Source organism: Cheilinus undulatus, linkage group 5, assembly GCF_018320785.1.
Source record: "Cheilinus undulatus linkage group 5, ASM1832078v1, whole genome shotgun sequence".
Lineage (NCBI taxonomy): Eukaryota > Metazoa > Chordata > Actinopteri > Labriformes > Labridae > Cheilinus > Cheilinus undulatus.
Window position 1 is genome coordinate 48,009,125 of NC_054869.1, and position 17,348 is coordinate 48,026,472.

A 17,348-nucleotide genomic window follows, 5' to 3' on the forward strand; every position below is an offset into this window, starting at 1 on the left:
TGTGGAGGTGTATTAGTGCCCATGGCATGGGCCAGTTACACATCTGTGAAGGCACCATTGATCCTGAGAAGGACATGCAGGATTTGGAACAACAAATGCTTCCATACAGACATCTTTTTCAGGAACGTCCCTGCACTGTAAAAACTAATGAGGGCCCATTGTAAAATAGCTGAGTTGCAGTTTCACAGCTTTTTTGAGGCAAGAGGCCCAACTCAATACTTTATGTTGCCACTTAGCTGACATAATATGCACATAACTAAAAATGAGCATGTTATGTACCCACTATTTAAGCTGAGCCTCAAGAAAATACTGGCTCAACTTAAATCTTACATAGTTAAAGAAACTCAGTGTGATGAGTTGTGTCAACTTATTCAGTAATCAGAAGGGCCCCCAGTAATTCATGATTTGTTCACTCAAATTTAAACAAGTTGTATTTTCTACAATGTGCTTATTTCAGTGAGACACATTCAGCTCAAGTTACAACAGCATGGCTTCACAGTAGAAGAAGACGGGGCCTAGACTGGCCTGCCTGCAGTCCACACTTGGCTGCCACTGAACTTTCCCAAGCATTATAAGACTCAAAATATGACAATTTAAAACCTTGCACTCAACATAAGATTTTCATGAAGCATGATGGGAAAGTGTTCCACTCTTAGTACTTCAAACTTTGGTGTATTCAGTCCCAAAAGTGTTGTTAGAAGAGAAGGTGTCCCAACACAGTGGTAAACACGCTCCTGTCCCAACTTTTGTGGAACATGTTGCAGTCAAAATGTTTGTATATTTCAAGTTTTTTTTTTTTTTTGCTGATTCTGATTTTGTCTACATTATACATGATGTCCCAATATTTTTGGAACGGGTTTATTTTGAAACAGTCATAAGTTAATACAGTATTGAAGTGTTGCATTAGTAAATATTGCTGAATACTCCTACCTAGTTTTAGGATGGATCAGCTTTCACTCTTTTCCCTTTTATGGGTGGCCTGACTCCTGTTGAATCATCAACAGCGATCTTGTTTTTTTGGGGGGGCGACTGATTTATTTTGTTTTTCCTTTCTTACAGAAATCATGAATGATGTCATCAAGAAGGCGAGAGAAAAAGGAAAATGGAAGGTAACAATGCCGTTCCTCTAATTTTAAAGCTGTTCCTTTCATTGTGGTCTGAAGGCTCTGAATCTAAACCCCTCCCTGCTGGGACTGCTTGTGTGTTTCAGGTGCTAGTGGTGGACAAGCTGAGTATGAGGATGGTCTCGTCCTGCTGTAAGATGACCGACATCATGTCAGAGGGAATCACCAGTGAGTACTGCCTCACGGCTCACCTCAGTTCACCTCAGCTGGAGCTCTGAGCCACTCTAATCACATTAAGTGCTGCTACATTTAATGCAGTTCAGCCCAAATGATCTATCATTAACCACCATAGTAAGTGGGTGATTTATTTTTAGAGGGCCATTTTCTACTTCAGATGGAGGCAGGCTAGATTACTCACTCCTTTTTTTTTATTCAAGGCTAACTAATCACATCTTTTTCCATCATAGTCCTTCAAAAAAAGTGTTTTGTTCCAGATGATTATAGTGGCGATAACATTACGTAATGTCTCTAAATTATCCCTGAAATGCTGTTTCTTTCCATGATTGGTGGTTATTTTTAAACTACAGGAGCAACAGGAGCTTGAGCAATAAAAACCTTACCGTAGCAGATTAATAAACCACTACAACCAGCTTTAATTTTGATTTAAATGATTGATTATATTCTTAAGTCCAGTTCAGCATAGAAATGGGAAACAAGAATCTTGCTCAACAATATTTTCTCAAAGCAGAATATTTTGTCTGATAAACTGTAATGGCAAAGCGAAAACAGAATTATCACATTGACATAAGTATTCAGACCCTCTGCAGCACACTTCACATTTAGCTCGGTGCTTCCCATTCCTCTTGACTGTTGCTGAGATGTTTTTACACCTTGATCGGAGTCCACCTGTACTAAATGATTTGAAAAGGCACACCTCTCTATAGAAGGCCTCACAGCTGATAGTGCATATCAGAGCAAAAACCAAGCCATGAGGTCAAAGATCAAAATACTGCCTGCAGAGCTCAGAGACAAGATTGTTGCAAAGAACAGATGTGGGGAACAAAACATTTACTGCTACACTGAAGGTTCCCAAGGACACAGCGGCCTCCATGATTCTCAAGCTGAAGAAGTTTGGTACGACCAGGACTCTTCCAGGAGATAGTCACCTGACCAAACTGAGTAATCAGGGGAGAAGGGCCTTACTAAGAGAGGTGACCAAGAACCTGACTGGAGTCTGACTGAGCTCCAGGGATCCTGTGTGGAGATGGGACAAAGTAACTGAAGGACAACCATCACTAGCTCCCAGTGATCTGAGGTTTATGGCTGAGTGGCTTGACAGAAGTCTCAGTGTCAAACACATGAAAGCCTACTTGGACTTTGCAAAAAAAACAAAAAAAAAAAAAAAAAACACCCGAAAGATTCTCAGACTGTGAAGAGCAAGATTCTCTAGTCTGCTCTACTAATCACCTGCCCAACACCATCCTAACAGTGTAGCCTGGTGGTGGCAGCATCATGCTGTGGGGAGGTTTCTCAGCAGCAAGGCCCGGGAGGCTGGTCAGGTTTGAGGGGAAGTGTATATCCTCATTGAAAACTTGTTCTGCAGCACTCAGAACCTCAGACTGGGCTAAGGGTTCACCTTCAAACATGACAACGATTCTAAGCACAGCCAGGACAACACAGGAGAGGCTTAGGGGCTCTGTGATTTTCTTTGAGGGGCCCAGCCAGAGTCCTGACCTGAACTCTATCCAACATTTCTGTAGTGACCTGAAAATAGTTGTCCAGTGATGGTCCCCATGCAACCTGACTGAGCTTGAGAAGGATTTGCAAAGAGGAAGGGGAAAAAACATCCCCCAATCCATGTGTGCATGAATGTTGCATCATATTCAAAAAGGCTACAATTGCTGCCAAAGGTGCTTCAACTAAGTACTGAGTAAAGGGTCTGAATACTTGTGACAATTTTTATTTTTGATAAATGTGCACATTTTTCTAAAATTTTGTTTTCACTCTGTCATAATGGTGTAGATTAATAAAAGAAAAATTGATTGAGATGACTTTAGCATCAGGCTGAAACATGCTCTATAGATCTAGCTTTTTTAACCATCAAATGGAAAATTCATCCTGATAAACACGTCTCTCATGTAAGCACAGCTGACTTATCTGAAGGTGGTAATCTAAGACATATAATGTAGCTGTATTCTATTCACTCTGTTATTGATTATTTCTGTCTGTTTGTGTTCTGTAGTTGTAGAAGACATCACCAAGCGGCGCGAGCCTCTGCCCAGTATGGAAGCCATCTACCTGATCACCCCTTCAGATGAGGTAAATGCTTCTTTACAGCTGCTTAGAATTCTAGATGACTGTGTACAAAGGCTCAATCCAACCTCCAAAACTCAGGCCAGAGCTATATTTGCAGTCAGTTACACATCAAGTCTGGCATGTGTCATCAGTGTTGATCTGACTCAGAGGAGCTTGTCCTAAAAATCACTGCGATGCAGATGCGAGGTGCACATGACTGGTAGTGGCAGTGTGGAGATGGAGGAGGTGTAAGACTCATCGACAGCCAAAGGTTTTCTTTTTTCCTTACTTTTTTTTTGCTTTTTGAGCCTTTACTTAGAGAGAAGGACAGCAGAATCAGAAACAGGGATGAGAGAGCGGGGAAAGACATGCAAGAAAAGAGGTTTGAGCCCAGGCCGCAGCAACTCATAACCACTGGGCAATCACCCCAACCACTGACCATCAGTCCCAGTACTTCTACAGGGATTTTTTTTCTGCTGAAATCTGTAAAGAGTTATCTCTACATTAATGCCAATCTTATTCATGTAGACCTTGTAGTTGCACAGAAATATTCAGTTATATTTAGGTATGTCATTTTCTAGCTTAAACACTAAAAAAGGGCCTGGAGATGACGGGGTTAATCACATGTTAGTTGATCATGTCTAAAATTTACAAAGTAAGAATTTTAGGACAAATTACCACCAGCACACACATTAGTTCACAGGTAATACTAAGCCTGTGTGAATTGGCATCTCTCTGATTTAGATAGTTTTAGATGTTTTTAATGGCCTGTGCCACTTTTTCTGCTCGTTTTACTGATTGAAACAAAGAGGCTGCACAGGGCATTAAAAACCAAGATCTGACACAACTTTGTTGTCAGTAGTCCTTCTCTTTTAGTTGATTTCAGCTAATGTTCACAGTTGACTTCAGTTTGCTTAATTTTGTTCAATTAAACTCGACTATCTAAATGTATGTGTGTACCTCTGCTCTCTTAATACACACAGTTCTTCTGCTGTGCCTGCTACAGCTTCTCTTTACCTGTGCCTGATCTTATATCAGTATTATTGAGCTGAACATTTCATGCATAACAATTTTATTTTGAAATGTGTCGCACAGCAGTCCATAATGAATAGAGTGCAGTATAACAGCAGTCTTAACTGCAGGTAAACCCTTAAAAAATGACAAGAGGTTCAAATTTAACATGAAACATCTTACTTCTTTTATATGTTAACAGGAGGATGTTAAAGTGCTTTCTCTTCTCCTCTTCTTCTTCACCCTCTAATCAGCTGCAGATACACGGGTCACAGACCTGATCTTGATGTGTAAAGAGAGTGCAAAGGGAGATTGTTCACTAGTTTATCGGTACGGACAGCTTACTACAGATGAGGAAAAACTTTGGCACATGTTGTCCATTGTAACTCTGGTTAACAGTATGTGCTGGATACATGGAGGCAATGTCACCTGAAAACGTGATGTGCTCTAGAGTGCATTTTTTTTTTATGGCGCTCAGAAATAAAAATCCACCATGAGTTTTCATTGCTGCTGTCCGGTGTCTCCAGGTTTGTAGTTCACATCCCACACATCAGGTAGTTTTATACTGCATGAGCTTTCTCATCCCTCTAGTGGTGTCCACCAGTAACACACGCTGTGTATAGGCAGGGCAAGAACCCTCATGATGCAGCCATAAATGTAAACTTAGGGTTAAACAGCAGGTGTACAGTGCCTATAAAAAGTATTCACCCCTGTATAATTTGCATCCTGTTACTGATTTTATAAATCAGTCCAGGTCAATATAATTTGGCTTTTTAGAAAAAAAAAATACATAAAAACCTCTTTGATGTCAAAGTGAAAACAGATTTCTACAAATAATGTCAACTGAATAAAAATATGTTAGGTAAAATAAGTGACTTCATTAATATTCACTCCCTTCAGTGCCCTTTGGCTGCAATCACAGGACTGAGTCTGTGTGGATAGATCTCTGTCAGGTTTACACATCTGGACTTTATTCCATTCTTCTTTGCTAAACTGCTCAAGCTCTGTTAGGTTGAGCAGGGATCAGGTGTGAAAGCCTGTTTCAAGTTCAGTCACAAATTGGATAAAAATTGGCAATCTGTATTGGATTGAAGTTGGGGTTTTGCCTCATCCACTCCAGAACATTCACCTTGTTGTCTTTAAACTGTCTCTGTGTAGCTTTCCCTGAATGCTCCTGGTCATTGACTTGATGGAAAATTCTTCTTCCAAACTGAGTTCTCTTGCTGACTGAATAAGACTTGCCTCCAGGATTTACAAGCCTGCAAAGGCCAGCTACTTAGTAGCATCCCTACGGCATGATGCTGCCACCACTGTGCTTCACAATGGGGATGGTGTGTTTGTGGTGATGCGCAGTGTTTGGTGTCTTGTCTGATAACCAAAAAAAGCTCTATTTTGGTCTCATTAGACAATAAAAGCTTTCTTCCTCTTGACCGTGGAGTCTCCCACATGCCTTTTGGTGAACTCTAGTCGAGATTTAATCTGAGTTTTCTTCAACAGTGGCTTTCTTTTTGCCACTCTCCCATAAAGCTTTGACTGGTGAAGAACCCGGCCCACAGTTGTTGTCTGCAGAGTCTATCCCATCTCTGCTGCTGAAGCTTGGAACTCCTTCAGAGCAGTCATAGGTGTCTTGGTGGCCTCTCTCACTAGTCTTCTTCTTGCACGGTCACTCAGTTTGTGAGGATGGTCTGATGTAGGCAGATTTACACATGTGCCATATTCCTTCCATTTCTTGATGATGGATTTCCTGAATTCTGAGGATGTTCAGTGCTTTTGAAATTGTTTTCTATTTATCCCCTGACCAGTTATTTTCTATAACCTTTTCTTCGAGTTGCTCAGGGTGTTCTTTTGTCTTCATGGTGTAATAGTAGCCAGGAATACTGATCAACCAGTGACAACACCTTTTACATACAGATGTTTTAAAGACCAAAGGGGGTGTTCTTAAATGAGGGTAGGGCTGAGTGGTGGACAAGGGGATGAATTGAGTCTACCTTGATGTCTTCTCTGTTGTATTTATCCTGAGTGATTGTGCCTCATGCATATGTTGTCAAACAGCAAGGAAAGTTACCTTGACTAACACTTAAATACTTCAAAATTAGTGCACAAAGCTTCTATTTACTTTTAAACCCTGTGTAAGAATGAATAATTTATTAGTGCGTACATTAGATTTTTATACCATGCTTCTTTCCACAGACTTCTCCAAACTTTCATTCCTCTCCACATTCACAGTTCATGAACCTTAACTTTGTTATGTCTTCTCACAGTCTGTCGAAGGTCTGATCGATGACTTCAGAGACCCACAAAATCCGAGGTACCGAGCGGCTCACGTCTTCTTCACAGACAGTGAGTACATCCATCACACGCCACGCAAATTTAACAGGCAAACTCCTCAGAGGTATAAAACATGTTTTATGAGGTGCTTTTGCTCAGTCAAGGCTTCAAGACAGCTCCCAAGAGGCAGCAGAGTTTTATAATTACCCTATTTAAATAAAATATACCTGATAACTGGGGGGAAAGTAACTTGATTCTTGTAGATATTCTGCTGAATATCATTATGATTTTTGCCATGAGGTGCTGCAAAACCCAACTCTTACTGATTGTATTTGTCAAATTATCAGACAAAATATCTCATCACACTTAAAGAAATTCAAATGAGAATCCCAGATAGCATCTTATTAAGAAGAAGACATGAGGCTTGAATTGCTTTGAGTGGGTAGAAATCTCTGCTAATGAAGCTAGCAAAGTCTAGCTGTTTAGTTATTTATTATTTTCTTTAAGGTAAGGACTTTTCTCTCCCCACTTTCTCTCATTGAGTTTTGTCTTTTTCTGCAGCGATCCCTGACATGTTGTTTGGACTGCTGACCAAATCCCGCGCCTCCAAAGCCATGAAGGCCTTGACTGAGATCCACATCGCCTTTCTGCCCTATGAATCTCAGGTAAGGCTCTGTCTAGACTGGGATTAGATCACAGAGACGGCTCAAAATCAGCCGCCTCACATATTATGACAAGGTGGGCACTGGCCTTAAGTCAGCCGTGTGGAGAAACAGAGGCTCTTCATTCATCTGAACAGTTTCATTTATTGGTACCGTGTGGCTTCCATAAAGTTATAACTTTAAAATACTGCACATGCAGGTCCTCTTCAGGTGTTACTTAGCTTCTATCTGGTTTAATGTATTTAATATGCACTGGTGACAATGGACGGGTCAAACAATCACAGTTTCAGCCAGGAGACCAGATATCATTCATGTTCTCAGCTAGAAGCTGACAAATCTGCACAAAATTGCAGAAATGTAAAAATGAAAAAGAATGTAAAATGAAAAAGTTTGTTATGAAGCCCAGGTTGCTTTGTTGGTGGCCTTCAGCTCATCTGGATTGTTGAGTCCCCTATCACTCACCACAGACTCTCTATGGGGTTCAGATCAGAATCAAGCACAGTAATAGCATGGTTAGCAAACCAGTCTCTGGTAGTTCTGGCTTCACTGTGGGCAGGTTAAAAGGAAGTCAGAATCTCCATAAAGCTTCTCAGCAGATGGAGGCATTGTCTCTAAAATCTCCTGGACTCTGGACTTGATAAATCGGACCAACAGCAGCAGATGATATGGTACCTCAAACCATCACTGACTGTGGAAACTGGAAACAGTGGACTTGGAGCATCTTGGATTCCTAGTCCATCTGATCTTCCTTCAGACTCCAGGACTTTGATTTCCAAACAACATGCTGAATCGACTTTTGATCTGAAAACGGGACTTTGAACCACTTAGCAATGGTCCAGTTCTTTTTCTCCTTAACCCAGGTGAGTTGCTGATGACCTCTGTGGTTCAGGAGTTGCACCACTCTAGGAACATCACACTTGTAGTCCATTTCCTGGACCCGTCTGAGTGGTGGCTCTTGTCTCAATCCACTCCTTGTAAAGCTCCCCTTAGTTTTTGAATCTACTTTCTTTGACAATCCTCTGAAGGCTGAGCTCATCCCTGTTGCTTGTGCTTCTTTTCTTCCTGCTCTTTTCCTTCCAGTCAACTTTACATGAATCTGCTTTGACAGAGCCTCTGAGAACAGCCTGGCCTTTCAGCAGTGACCATCTGTGGCTTACCCTCCTTGTGAAGGATGATTGTCTTTTGAACATTTGTCAAGTCAGCAGTCTTCCTCATGATTGTGGTTGTGTGAACTGAACCAGAGTGTGAGAATGACAGCTTAGGAAACCTTTGTGGGTGTTTGGAGTTAATAAGCTGATTAGTGCTCTCTTCAGGACTGAAATAATGGATGAAAAACTTGACTTTAACACAAAATTATTAGATTTTTTAGGGTAGTGGGTTTTGATTTTCATTAGCTGTGAGCTGTAATCATCAATGTACAAAAGAAAAACAGTGTATTAGAATGCAAATGTGCACATTTCCCTTTTAGAATTAAACTTTTAATGATTTCCTTTTGTTTAAATGCACCCGTATAATGCACCACACATGCACAGTCTCCAGTGTGAAGGTGACTAGATGCCTTAAAGCTGATCTTCTGTTAATTATTAAAATGACTGGTTGCAGAGAGATTGGTACTTGGTTGGACGTTTCCCTCAAAGAATTCCTCAACCCAAATGTTGTATGGACTAAATGCCTGACATTTGTACGGAGCCCCAGACATGACATGGTAAAAAAAAAAATGTAATTGTGGCCACAATGTAGCTATGACATGCGCACGAAATGCTACTTTGTGGCCACGAAATAAGCATAACGTGTGCAATTTGATTTGCTTACCCAGCTGTCCAGGAATGATATTAATACTGTTAATTACTTTTTAATGCACACATTATACCTACTTTGTGGCGCGCTATACTTATTTTGTGGCCACAATTTAGTATTTCATAGCCATGAATAAGTATTAGGTAGCCATGAATGAGGTTTTTGTGGCCACAATTTAGTATTTCATAGTCATGAATTAGTACTTTTGTGACCATGAATTAGTATTTTGTGGCCACGATTTAGTATTTCATTGCCATGAATTAGTATTTTGTGACCATGAATTAGTATTTTGTGGCCACGATTTAGTATTTCATTGCCATGAATTAGTATTTTGTAGCCATGAATTAGTATTTCGTAGCCATGAATTCATATTCTGTGGCCACAATTTAGTATTTCTTAGCCATGAATTAGTATTTCGTAGCCATGAATTCATATTCTGTGGCCACAATTTAGTATTTCTTAGCTATGAATTAGTATTTCATTGCCATGAATTAGTAATTTGTAGCCATGAATTCGGTTTTTGTGGCCACAATTTAGTTTTTCCTAGCCATGAATTAGTATTTCGTCGCCATGAATAAGTATCTCATAGCCATGAATTAGTATTTTGTGGCCACAATTTAGTACCTTTTCTGCCACAATTAAATTGTTTGTTTTACCATGTCATGTCTGGGTCTCTGTACATTTGTGAGGAAGAACAGTTAAAATGTGATAGACAGGAAGGAAATTGCAGACCCTTATCCCAGCTGTAAAGGAACAAACCCCCATCAGAAAAACTCAGATAACTGACGCCCTCCTCTCCCCCTCAGTGACAGTCTCAGAGCTGACAGTGTTTTATGTTGGATCAGCTTTAGCCTTCAATCCTCTGCTGTCCCGTAGTTTTAATCCTGAGGGGGAGGGGCTAATGAAAACAGCCCCACCCTCCTCGTCCTCCACTCATCCCTTTATCTGATTGGCTTACTGTCTGAACGCTAACACTGTGCAGCCAATGGGAGCACAGATAAGATGTGTGAGAAGAGAAAGCAAAAGGAAGTTATCATGTGAGGGGGACAGGAACAGATGGGTGCATGTACACATGGCTCTGTCTGTGTGGGTGAGGGTTTTATCAGTGAAAGATTGAAGTTCAAATGTCCTTTATCTGAAGTTTTGGGTTTAACTGATTTAACCTTTTACAACCCTGGGTGGTTATCATTTCCTTGAGGATTCTCTTCTTTGCTAAGAAAATGATTAAAAATTTATACATAAAGCTAAAAATCCTCTTTATAACGGTGTCAGTGGCTTTTAACTTTGATAATAATGTGTGATTGTGATTATAATGGACAATATTTTATTTGTAATTATAATGTGTAAATGGTATAATGGGTCTACTTGCTTGGCTACTGGCACAAAATTCAGAGAAAAATTATATTTTTTAAGTCTGTATTTCTCAGCTCAAGACAAAAATATCTACAGGCCTGAAAAGATAAAAACTTGAAGTTTTTACAAAATTGCCTTCAAATTAATTGTGCTTCTCCCCCAAATTTTAGTTTTTCCTTCATTTGAATTTGAAGATACTTCTACAAAGGTCAATAGTGGCTCTACTGTAAACTCAAAGGTCTTTCTGCAGACGTTTTGGTAAAACTTTTAGGCAATGTCTAAATTTTTTCTTACTGTGTGAGGTTAAATCAGACTAAACTTTTCCTGTTTTTGGTCAGTTAGGATTACAAAAGTTATTTCTATATTAAATGTCAAAATAATGAGAGAGATATTTTTTTTATTATTTTCTTCACACTCAGACATTTGCATGTAATAAAATTACTATGCCTTTAAAAAGTTTTGGAAAGCCCAGATGATGATGTGTTGGCTTTGGAAGCTTCTGATAGATTGACACCATTCAAGTTAATTGGAGGCACACCTCAAACACACTGCTTCCTTGTGTGGCATCATGAGAAAACCCAAAGAAATCAGGAAGAGAATTGTGAACCTCCACAAGTCTGGTTCATCCTTGAGTGTAATTTCCAGATGCCTGAAGGTTCATCTGTTCAAACAATTATACACAAGTATAAACACCATGGGAATGTCCTGCCATCATACTGGTTCCTAGAGATGATTGTACTCTGGTGTGAAATGTGTGCACCAACCCTAGAAAAAAACCTAAAGATCTTGTGAAGATGCTGGCTGGAGCTGGTAAGAGTCCTCTACCCCCATGGGCTGAAAGGCCACTCAAGGAGGAAGAAGCCATTACTCCAAAAACAGCATGAAAAAGCCAGCTTACAGTTTACAAATGCACACAGAGACAAAGAGCTTAATATTTGGAGACATGTCCTGTGGTCTGATGAAACTTAAACTAACTAAGGTTGATATGAGATCTGATGTTGTACCTCTCTGCTGCTGTCTGTGTTCAGGTCTTCTCCCTGGATAAAGAACTGGCCTTTCAGGACTTCTACAGCCCGTTTAAGGCTGACGTGAAGAACAACATGCTGGAGCGTTGTGCTGAACAGATCGCCACCCTTTGTGCCACTCTCAAAGAGTATCCTGGAGTCAGATACAGAGTGTGAGTCCACCTTTTTTTTTTTTTTTTTTTTTTTTAAAGACCAGGGATCATGTTAGGGTAAAAAGCTGCTCATGCAGGATATTGTGTTGGTTTGTGTTCGGTTTAGGGAGTACAAAGACTGTGCAGTTCTGGCCCAGATGTTGCAGGAGAAGCTGGATGGATACAAAGCAGACGACCCCACCATGGGAGAGGTATGGCTTCAGAATGAAATAATAATAATAATAAAAAAAAAATAATAATAATAATAATGGAATAACTCAAAGTAAGTCAGTGAATTAACCTTTGTCAGCATCCTAATTTAAGTTTAGAACACTCCTAAAAACTCCTGTTTGTGCTCTCAAAAGGTTGCAGCATCATTTGGGACAATTTCTAGAAAAAATGGTTTTGTTAATCCATTATGGACAAGATATCCAATAACCTTTCAATGACCTTTAACTGACCCGTTTAATAATGTGGAACAGCTTCCTTAAGTACCTTCCCTTTAATAAGGCTCACCTGGCCGATAATGACCAAACCTGTCTGAGACTGATGTCAGGGAAACTGACAGGAGAGGCACAATAGCAAACTTTAACTGAAAAACTAAAAACCAAATGTTTGTTTAATTGGAATTGTATTTGCAGAATAAGTTGAAATGCTACATATTGGCTCCTTTTGTCTTTGGATTTTTGCAGATCCTTAGCTGTGCTATTTTCTGATCCTTCACCTCTTAATAGATCCATAAACTGTTAAGCATCACAGTTTTTAAATGTTTAGGTCAAAGCCTTGTAAACAACTGGTTTCATTTAGTTGCTTTCAGGGTTGGGTCTATAAAAAGGTACAAACTGACTCAATCTCCCAAGTGTCAACCTAGCAACAACAGAGGAGCTGACTGGATTCTTATTCAGCTTCATTAGATGATTCACAGACAGTCCAGAGAGGCTCATATGCAGTGTTCTGTGTCTGTTTGATGCCTTCAGGGTCCTGATAAGTCTCGTACTCAGCTGCTCATTCTGGACCGAGGCTTTGACTGCGTCACGCCGATCCTTCACGAGCTCACGCTGCAGGCCATGGCGTACGACCTGCTGGGCATCGAGAACGACGTCTACAGGTAAAGATGATCCTGGGAGCAGCTTCTCCACATTCCTTTGATTGGGTCCAAAATAAATAGTAAAGGATTCAATGGTAATTTAAAGTAGTGGTTCTCAGCTGGTGGGTCAGGGTAGAAAAGTGTAGTTGTTTTTAGTGGGTTGTGAACTGGCACCTAAAAAATAAATGCGTCGAAGTGTTTAGGATGTAGAGAAGTTCCAGTTTTATTGTATTTCATTCTACTAAGTTTTTTCCAGACAAAAAGTAAATGCTGATTTCTATCTTGAGATTTCCACTTATTTTTTCAGTTCTCTTGAATATTGATATCTTAAAGAAATTTTGTCATAGTTTTCTCATGATAATGTTTACATTTCTTGATGTCTAAAAGAATAACCAAAATATATGACACAACATGTTTGCATATGTTTCCTCCTAGTCTTTTTATCATATGTTTTGCTTTGTCTAGGATCCAAACCTTCATTAAAATGAATTTTCGAAGATGAAAATGTTCAGAAATTTTTGTCACAATCTCATGTTAAGGAGGCATCTGTGGGTCTCATAGCTAGACCAGTAGAGGCCCACTGTTTTAAACCATATATGTGTCAGGGGGAAATGAGATTTAATAACAGCTGGGATACCTAACCAATAGACTAGCAGCACCTTTTTAACAGCTTTTCTCTCTCAGTGTGTCCTAATCATGCATGTTGCACGCAATAAATGGTATTTATAAATGCGGGTTATAAAATTAAATACAGATTACTGGCATAACCTGACGCACCAGATAGACTGTTTCATATATTCATTACATGGACGAACTTCACATTTATCTTGGAAAACTCCCATAGAAAGCATGTGGGAAGGGCAGGACTTTTCAAAAAATTCTCAGAACATAAATTTACAAATGTTCTGTCTGTCGCATTCGTGACTGAAACTAATAAAAAAAAAAGTTTTGTTTTCATCAAGATGACTAAAACTTGACTGAAAATGTAATTTAAAATCTGTGATATTTCTCCACTGGGGGTAAATTTGTCAAAATACAACACATGTCCATCTATTCAGCTTCTCAGCTGTAGAAAGCAGGGATCCCAACTTTAGCAGAGTGCATAGAACACACTACCAAGTTAAAGGCATGAGAATAAATGCCTGGACCAAAAGTAAAGACAAAAATATAAAGATTTGTTATGGACTCAAACTAATCTCAAATGATTTAGAGTTTTCATCGACTAAAACTAGACTAAAACCATGAAGGGTAGAAATGACTAAAATGTGACTAAAAAGAAAAGGAATTCAATCTAATGATTAAGACTGAGGATAAAACTGAAAATAGCTGTTAAAATGAACACTGATATCAACTAGAAAAGCACTCAGAGAGTGCAGACCTCCGCCATTAGCCCCATCTCCCAATAGTGAAAAATTCTTCAAAAAATTCCCAGATCCAGACGGTGATCCGGATCAGTCCCAAAATCCAATCAGTTCTTCCTTATGCCATTTGCGACATTTCCTGAAAATTTCATCAAAATCCGTCCAGAACTTTCTGAGTTATGTTGCTAACAAACTAACAAACCCTGCCGATCACATGACCTCCTTGGCGGAGGTAATAAATAGGGGAGTGTGATATGAATAAATCTGGCAGAGGTGAGAAAACGTATACTCCACCAAGAGGTGCTTACAGTGTGGCTCTTTGCTCTTGTTTGAATAAAGTGTAAATGTGGTCAGGTTCTAACAAAACTGCTGCCATACTAAAGCTACATCTAAGCTAACTGCTACATTAAGCAGTAGCCATTGTTATGGGCTTACAGTTCAACAACAATCCCACCTGTACCTACTGCCTCATTCTCTTAAAATGATGCTGATTGGTCCAAACTGTATCTGGTAAGGCACAAAGGTTATTGATCTGAGTTTTTCAAGATGGATTTGCCTGATGACAGACACGGAGTCTTGGTCAGTCCATCGGCTTTGCAAGGTTAGCCATGGCAGTCATTTGGACTGTTTTCACATTTTTAATGCAACTAACTTTTCTAAAGTTAAAGTTCAGCAAAGTTCGAAGTATTATTTATACAATTTAGATTCCAAAAGTGGGGGTTGGGACCCCTCTAAGGGATTGTGAGATGACTTGGTAACATCGGTATAGTAAATGGTAAATTCTGCAGACATGACCATCACGCTTACATTTAAGGCTCTGTTCATCACAGACAGTTCCGAGGAAGTTTAGAACGAGTTTGAACCAGCTAGTTAGTAGTTGCTGGACAAGGTGTTGTTTTAAGATGGAATAAAGTTAGCAGATATGTTTTCCTGATAAAAGTGAGACAGCACCTGCTCTTGAATGTGACATTTGGCAGGCAGCAGCTCTCCTTATGCTTTAGCATACCGGCTTTACCTGGGTTGTAATGCATGGAGAATAGAGCAGACAGGTGAAGGATGGGTTTGTGCACCTAAAGTATGCTCCCCATCTGTAAACAAATGGTTCTGCCTCCAATAAAACAACCATTCTGTCCAAGACAAAAATCCCCTTAAATTGTTCATGACTGGGGTGGTCAGTGGTGGTGACCAGGCCCCCTGAGATCTGCATATGCTGTAACTTTTCTCCTGGATGAAGCTTTGATGTAGTGAAACTGAATTTTTTTCTGGATCTACTAACAGCATAAAGATCTTATTCACAAAAACTGAGCAAGTATCTCTGTGCTGTTAGAGTGGATATACTGGCCAAACTGATGACAGTAGGTGGAAACAGCACTGCTGTATTTATCGGAAAAGTTCCAGTGAAGAGGACAGTAATTCCAGCCTCAGTATATTTTCTATAGGCGGTTCATTTATGATACTTGGATATTATTATTGAACCATCAAAGGGAGAAAAACTGAATAATTCATCATCAAATCATCATCACCAGTTGTTATTTTCTCATTCTAAGAGCATTCAGTTATATAAATACAGGCGTTTTTATTCGTGGTGATTACAGTTTGCTGAATGAGATGATGATACTGCTGACAAATGTCAACATGAATTAATCAAAATGTCTACTTTGTCTTTTTTCAATGAAGAAAATATCTATTATTTTCTTGGGTATGAATAATCAAGGATACCAGAGTTTGTTATCTACTAGTCAAAATGACCTTGCACAGTCTTTCTAGTAGGTTATGAATTCTGGCCTTTTCTAGTGTTAATAAATTAATCTTGCAAGTGATGGCTAGATTGATATTCATGCATTTCTGATCTGTAATCTTTGAATTCCCCACTCTCTCTGCAGATTTGAGACCAGCGGGATGGGAGAGGTGAGGATGAAGGAGGTGGTGCTGGACGAGGATGACGACCTGTGGCTGACTCTGAGGCACAAACACATCGCTGAGGTGTCAACGTGAGGGGCTTTGGCTTTATACTCATGAATATTAAGAACTAAAGGAGTAATGGCTACTAAAACAGACCTAATACTTATCTGACAAATCTGTCCCATGCAGCGAAAGTGTCGTTTGTCTTTCTTTTTTTATGCTGATGGTCTTCGTCTTTTTCTGTCTCTTTCTGTGCAGGGCCGTGACTCGTTCCCTCAAAGAGTTTTCTGCAAGTAAAAAGATGAACACAGGAGAAAAGGTACATCTTCAGTTCCAGTATCTGAGTGTTTCTGCTCCCGGTGCTCCCACACGATCACATTTTCCTACAGCTAATCCAAACCCTTTTGTGTTTTTCAGACCACCATGAAGGAGCTGTCTCAGATGCTGAAGAAGATGCCTCAGTACCAGAAAGAACTCAGCAAGGTAAAAGCTGAATTTTACTCTTTTCTGTTCATTTACAGGAGGATATGGCTTCGTAAATTGGATCACTCTTCTTACCAGCAAATGTGATTTGAGCAAAACCTGTAAAGCTTAGCTTCCTCTTAAGACAGCATCTGGTCAAACCCAGTCATGTAAAGTGAATTTATTTATGTGGAGAAAGTGGGACTCTACATGTCATAGCTGCACCTTGGAGTGATTGAACCCCTGATTTCAAAAACAGTCAATGTCATTAAATTTTTTTTTGTCATGTTCACTGGAAAGCTTGTGCATGTCAACTCTTAAAAATCTGCAGGTCAGTTACCACCAAATCAAATCAAAGACTATTATTTTTACTCTAACCATGTGTGACAGCACCAGCATTTGTGTTCTGCAGTAAGGTTAGAAGGAAGGTTGAAGCACCAGAAATGTTTTCTGCTTTAATGTGCAATTAGGGGATCATTTTAAGATTTGCATATATTCTTATACGTGTTGATATCAGACACAGTTGTAGTCATGGCAAAGGGTTAGTGATGTTTATGCAGACATGCTTGCAGCTGAGAATCTGTATCTGTGGTGGTGGTGGAGTTGTGAACCCAAAATGCAGACCAGAATGACGAGGTTTAACAGATTTATTGATAAACAGGTTCAGTGAAGGGAGGGGGATCCACGGGTGCGGGGTAGTGAGGGCTCCAGGGAGAAAGTGCTGGGGCTGGGCTGTGGTGAGGCACTAGAAAAAAGGAAGAGAGGCAGGATTAGCGGCAAGGTCAAACAAAGCACTGGAAATATTCTTCAACAAGTCTCACAAAGAGAGAGCCTGAGAGCCGAGGTTACCACTGGTGAGTAGCTGGCAACACTCTGGCGGTGAGGTGAGTCTCTGCAGGCTTCTTGAAGTGAGCTTGATTGCAGAGCAGA

General features: G+C 39.9%; 1 protein-coding gene across 1 annotated transcript in view; it reads left to right on the forward strand.

The window, feature by feature from the left end:
* The window catches only part of stxbp1b (syntaxin binding protein 1b), a 46,612-nt gene that overhangs the window by 17,762 nt on the left and 11,502 nt on the right, over positions 1-17,348 (forward strand). The window contains exons 2-12 of the mRNA XM_041787932.1: positions 1,060-1,109; positions 1,211-1,292; positions 3,307-3,383; positions 6,632-6,710; positions 7,200-7,303; positions 11,479-11,627; positions 11,734-11,818; positions 12,584-12,714; positions 15,938-16,045; positions 16,215-16,275; positions 16,374-16,439. Of these exons, the coding sequence (XP_041643866.1) occupies positions 1,060-1,109; positions 1,211-1,292; positions 3,307-3,383; positions 6,632-6,710; positions 7,200-7,303; positions 11,479-11,627; positions 11,734-11,818; positions 12,584-12,714; positions 15,938-16,045; positions 16,215-16,275; positions 16,374-16,439 (992 nt within the window). The remainder of the gene's footprint in view (positions 1-1,059; positions 1,110-1,210; positions 1,293-3,306; positions 3,384-6,631; positions 6,711-7,199; positions 7,304-11,478; positions 11,628-11,733; positions 11,819-12,583; positions 12,715-15,937; positions 16,046-16,214; positions 16,276-16,373; positions 16,440-17,348) is intronic.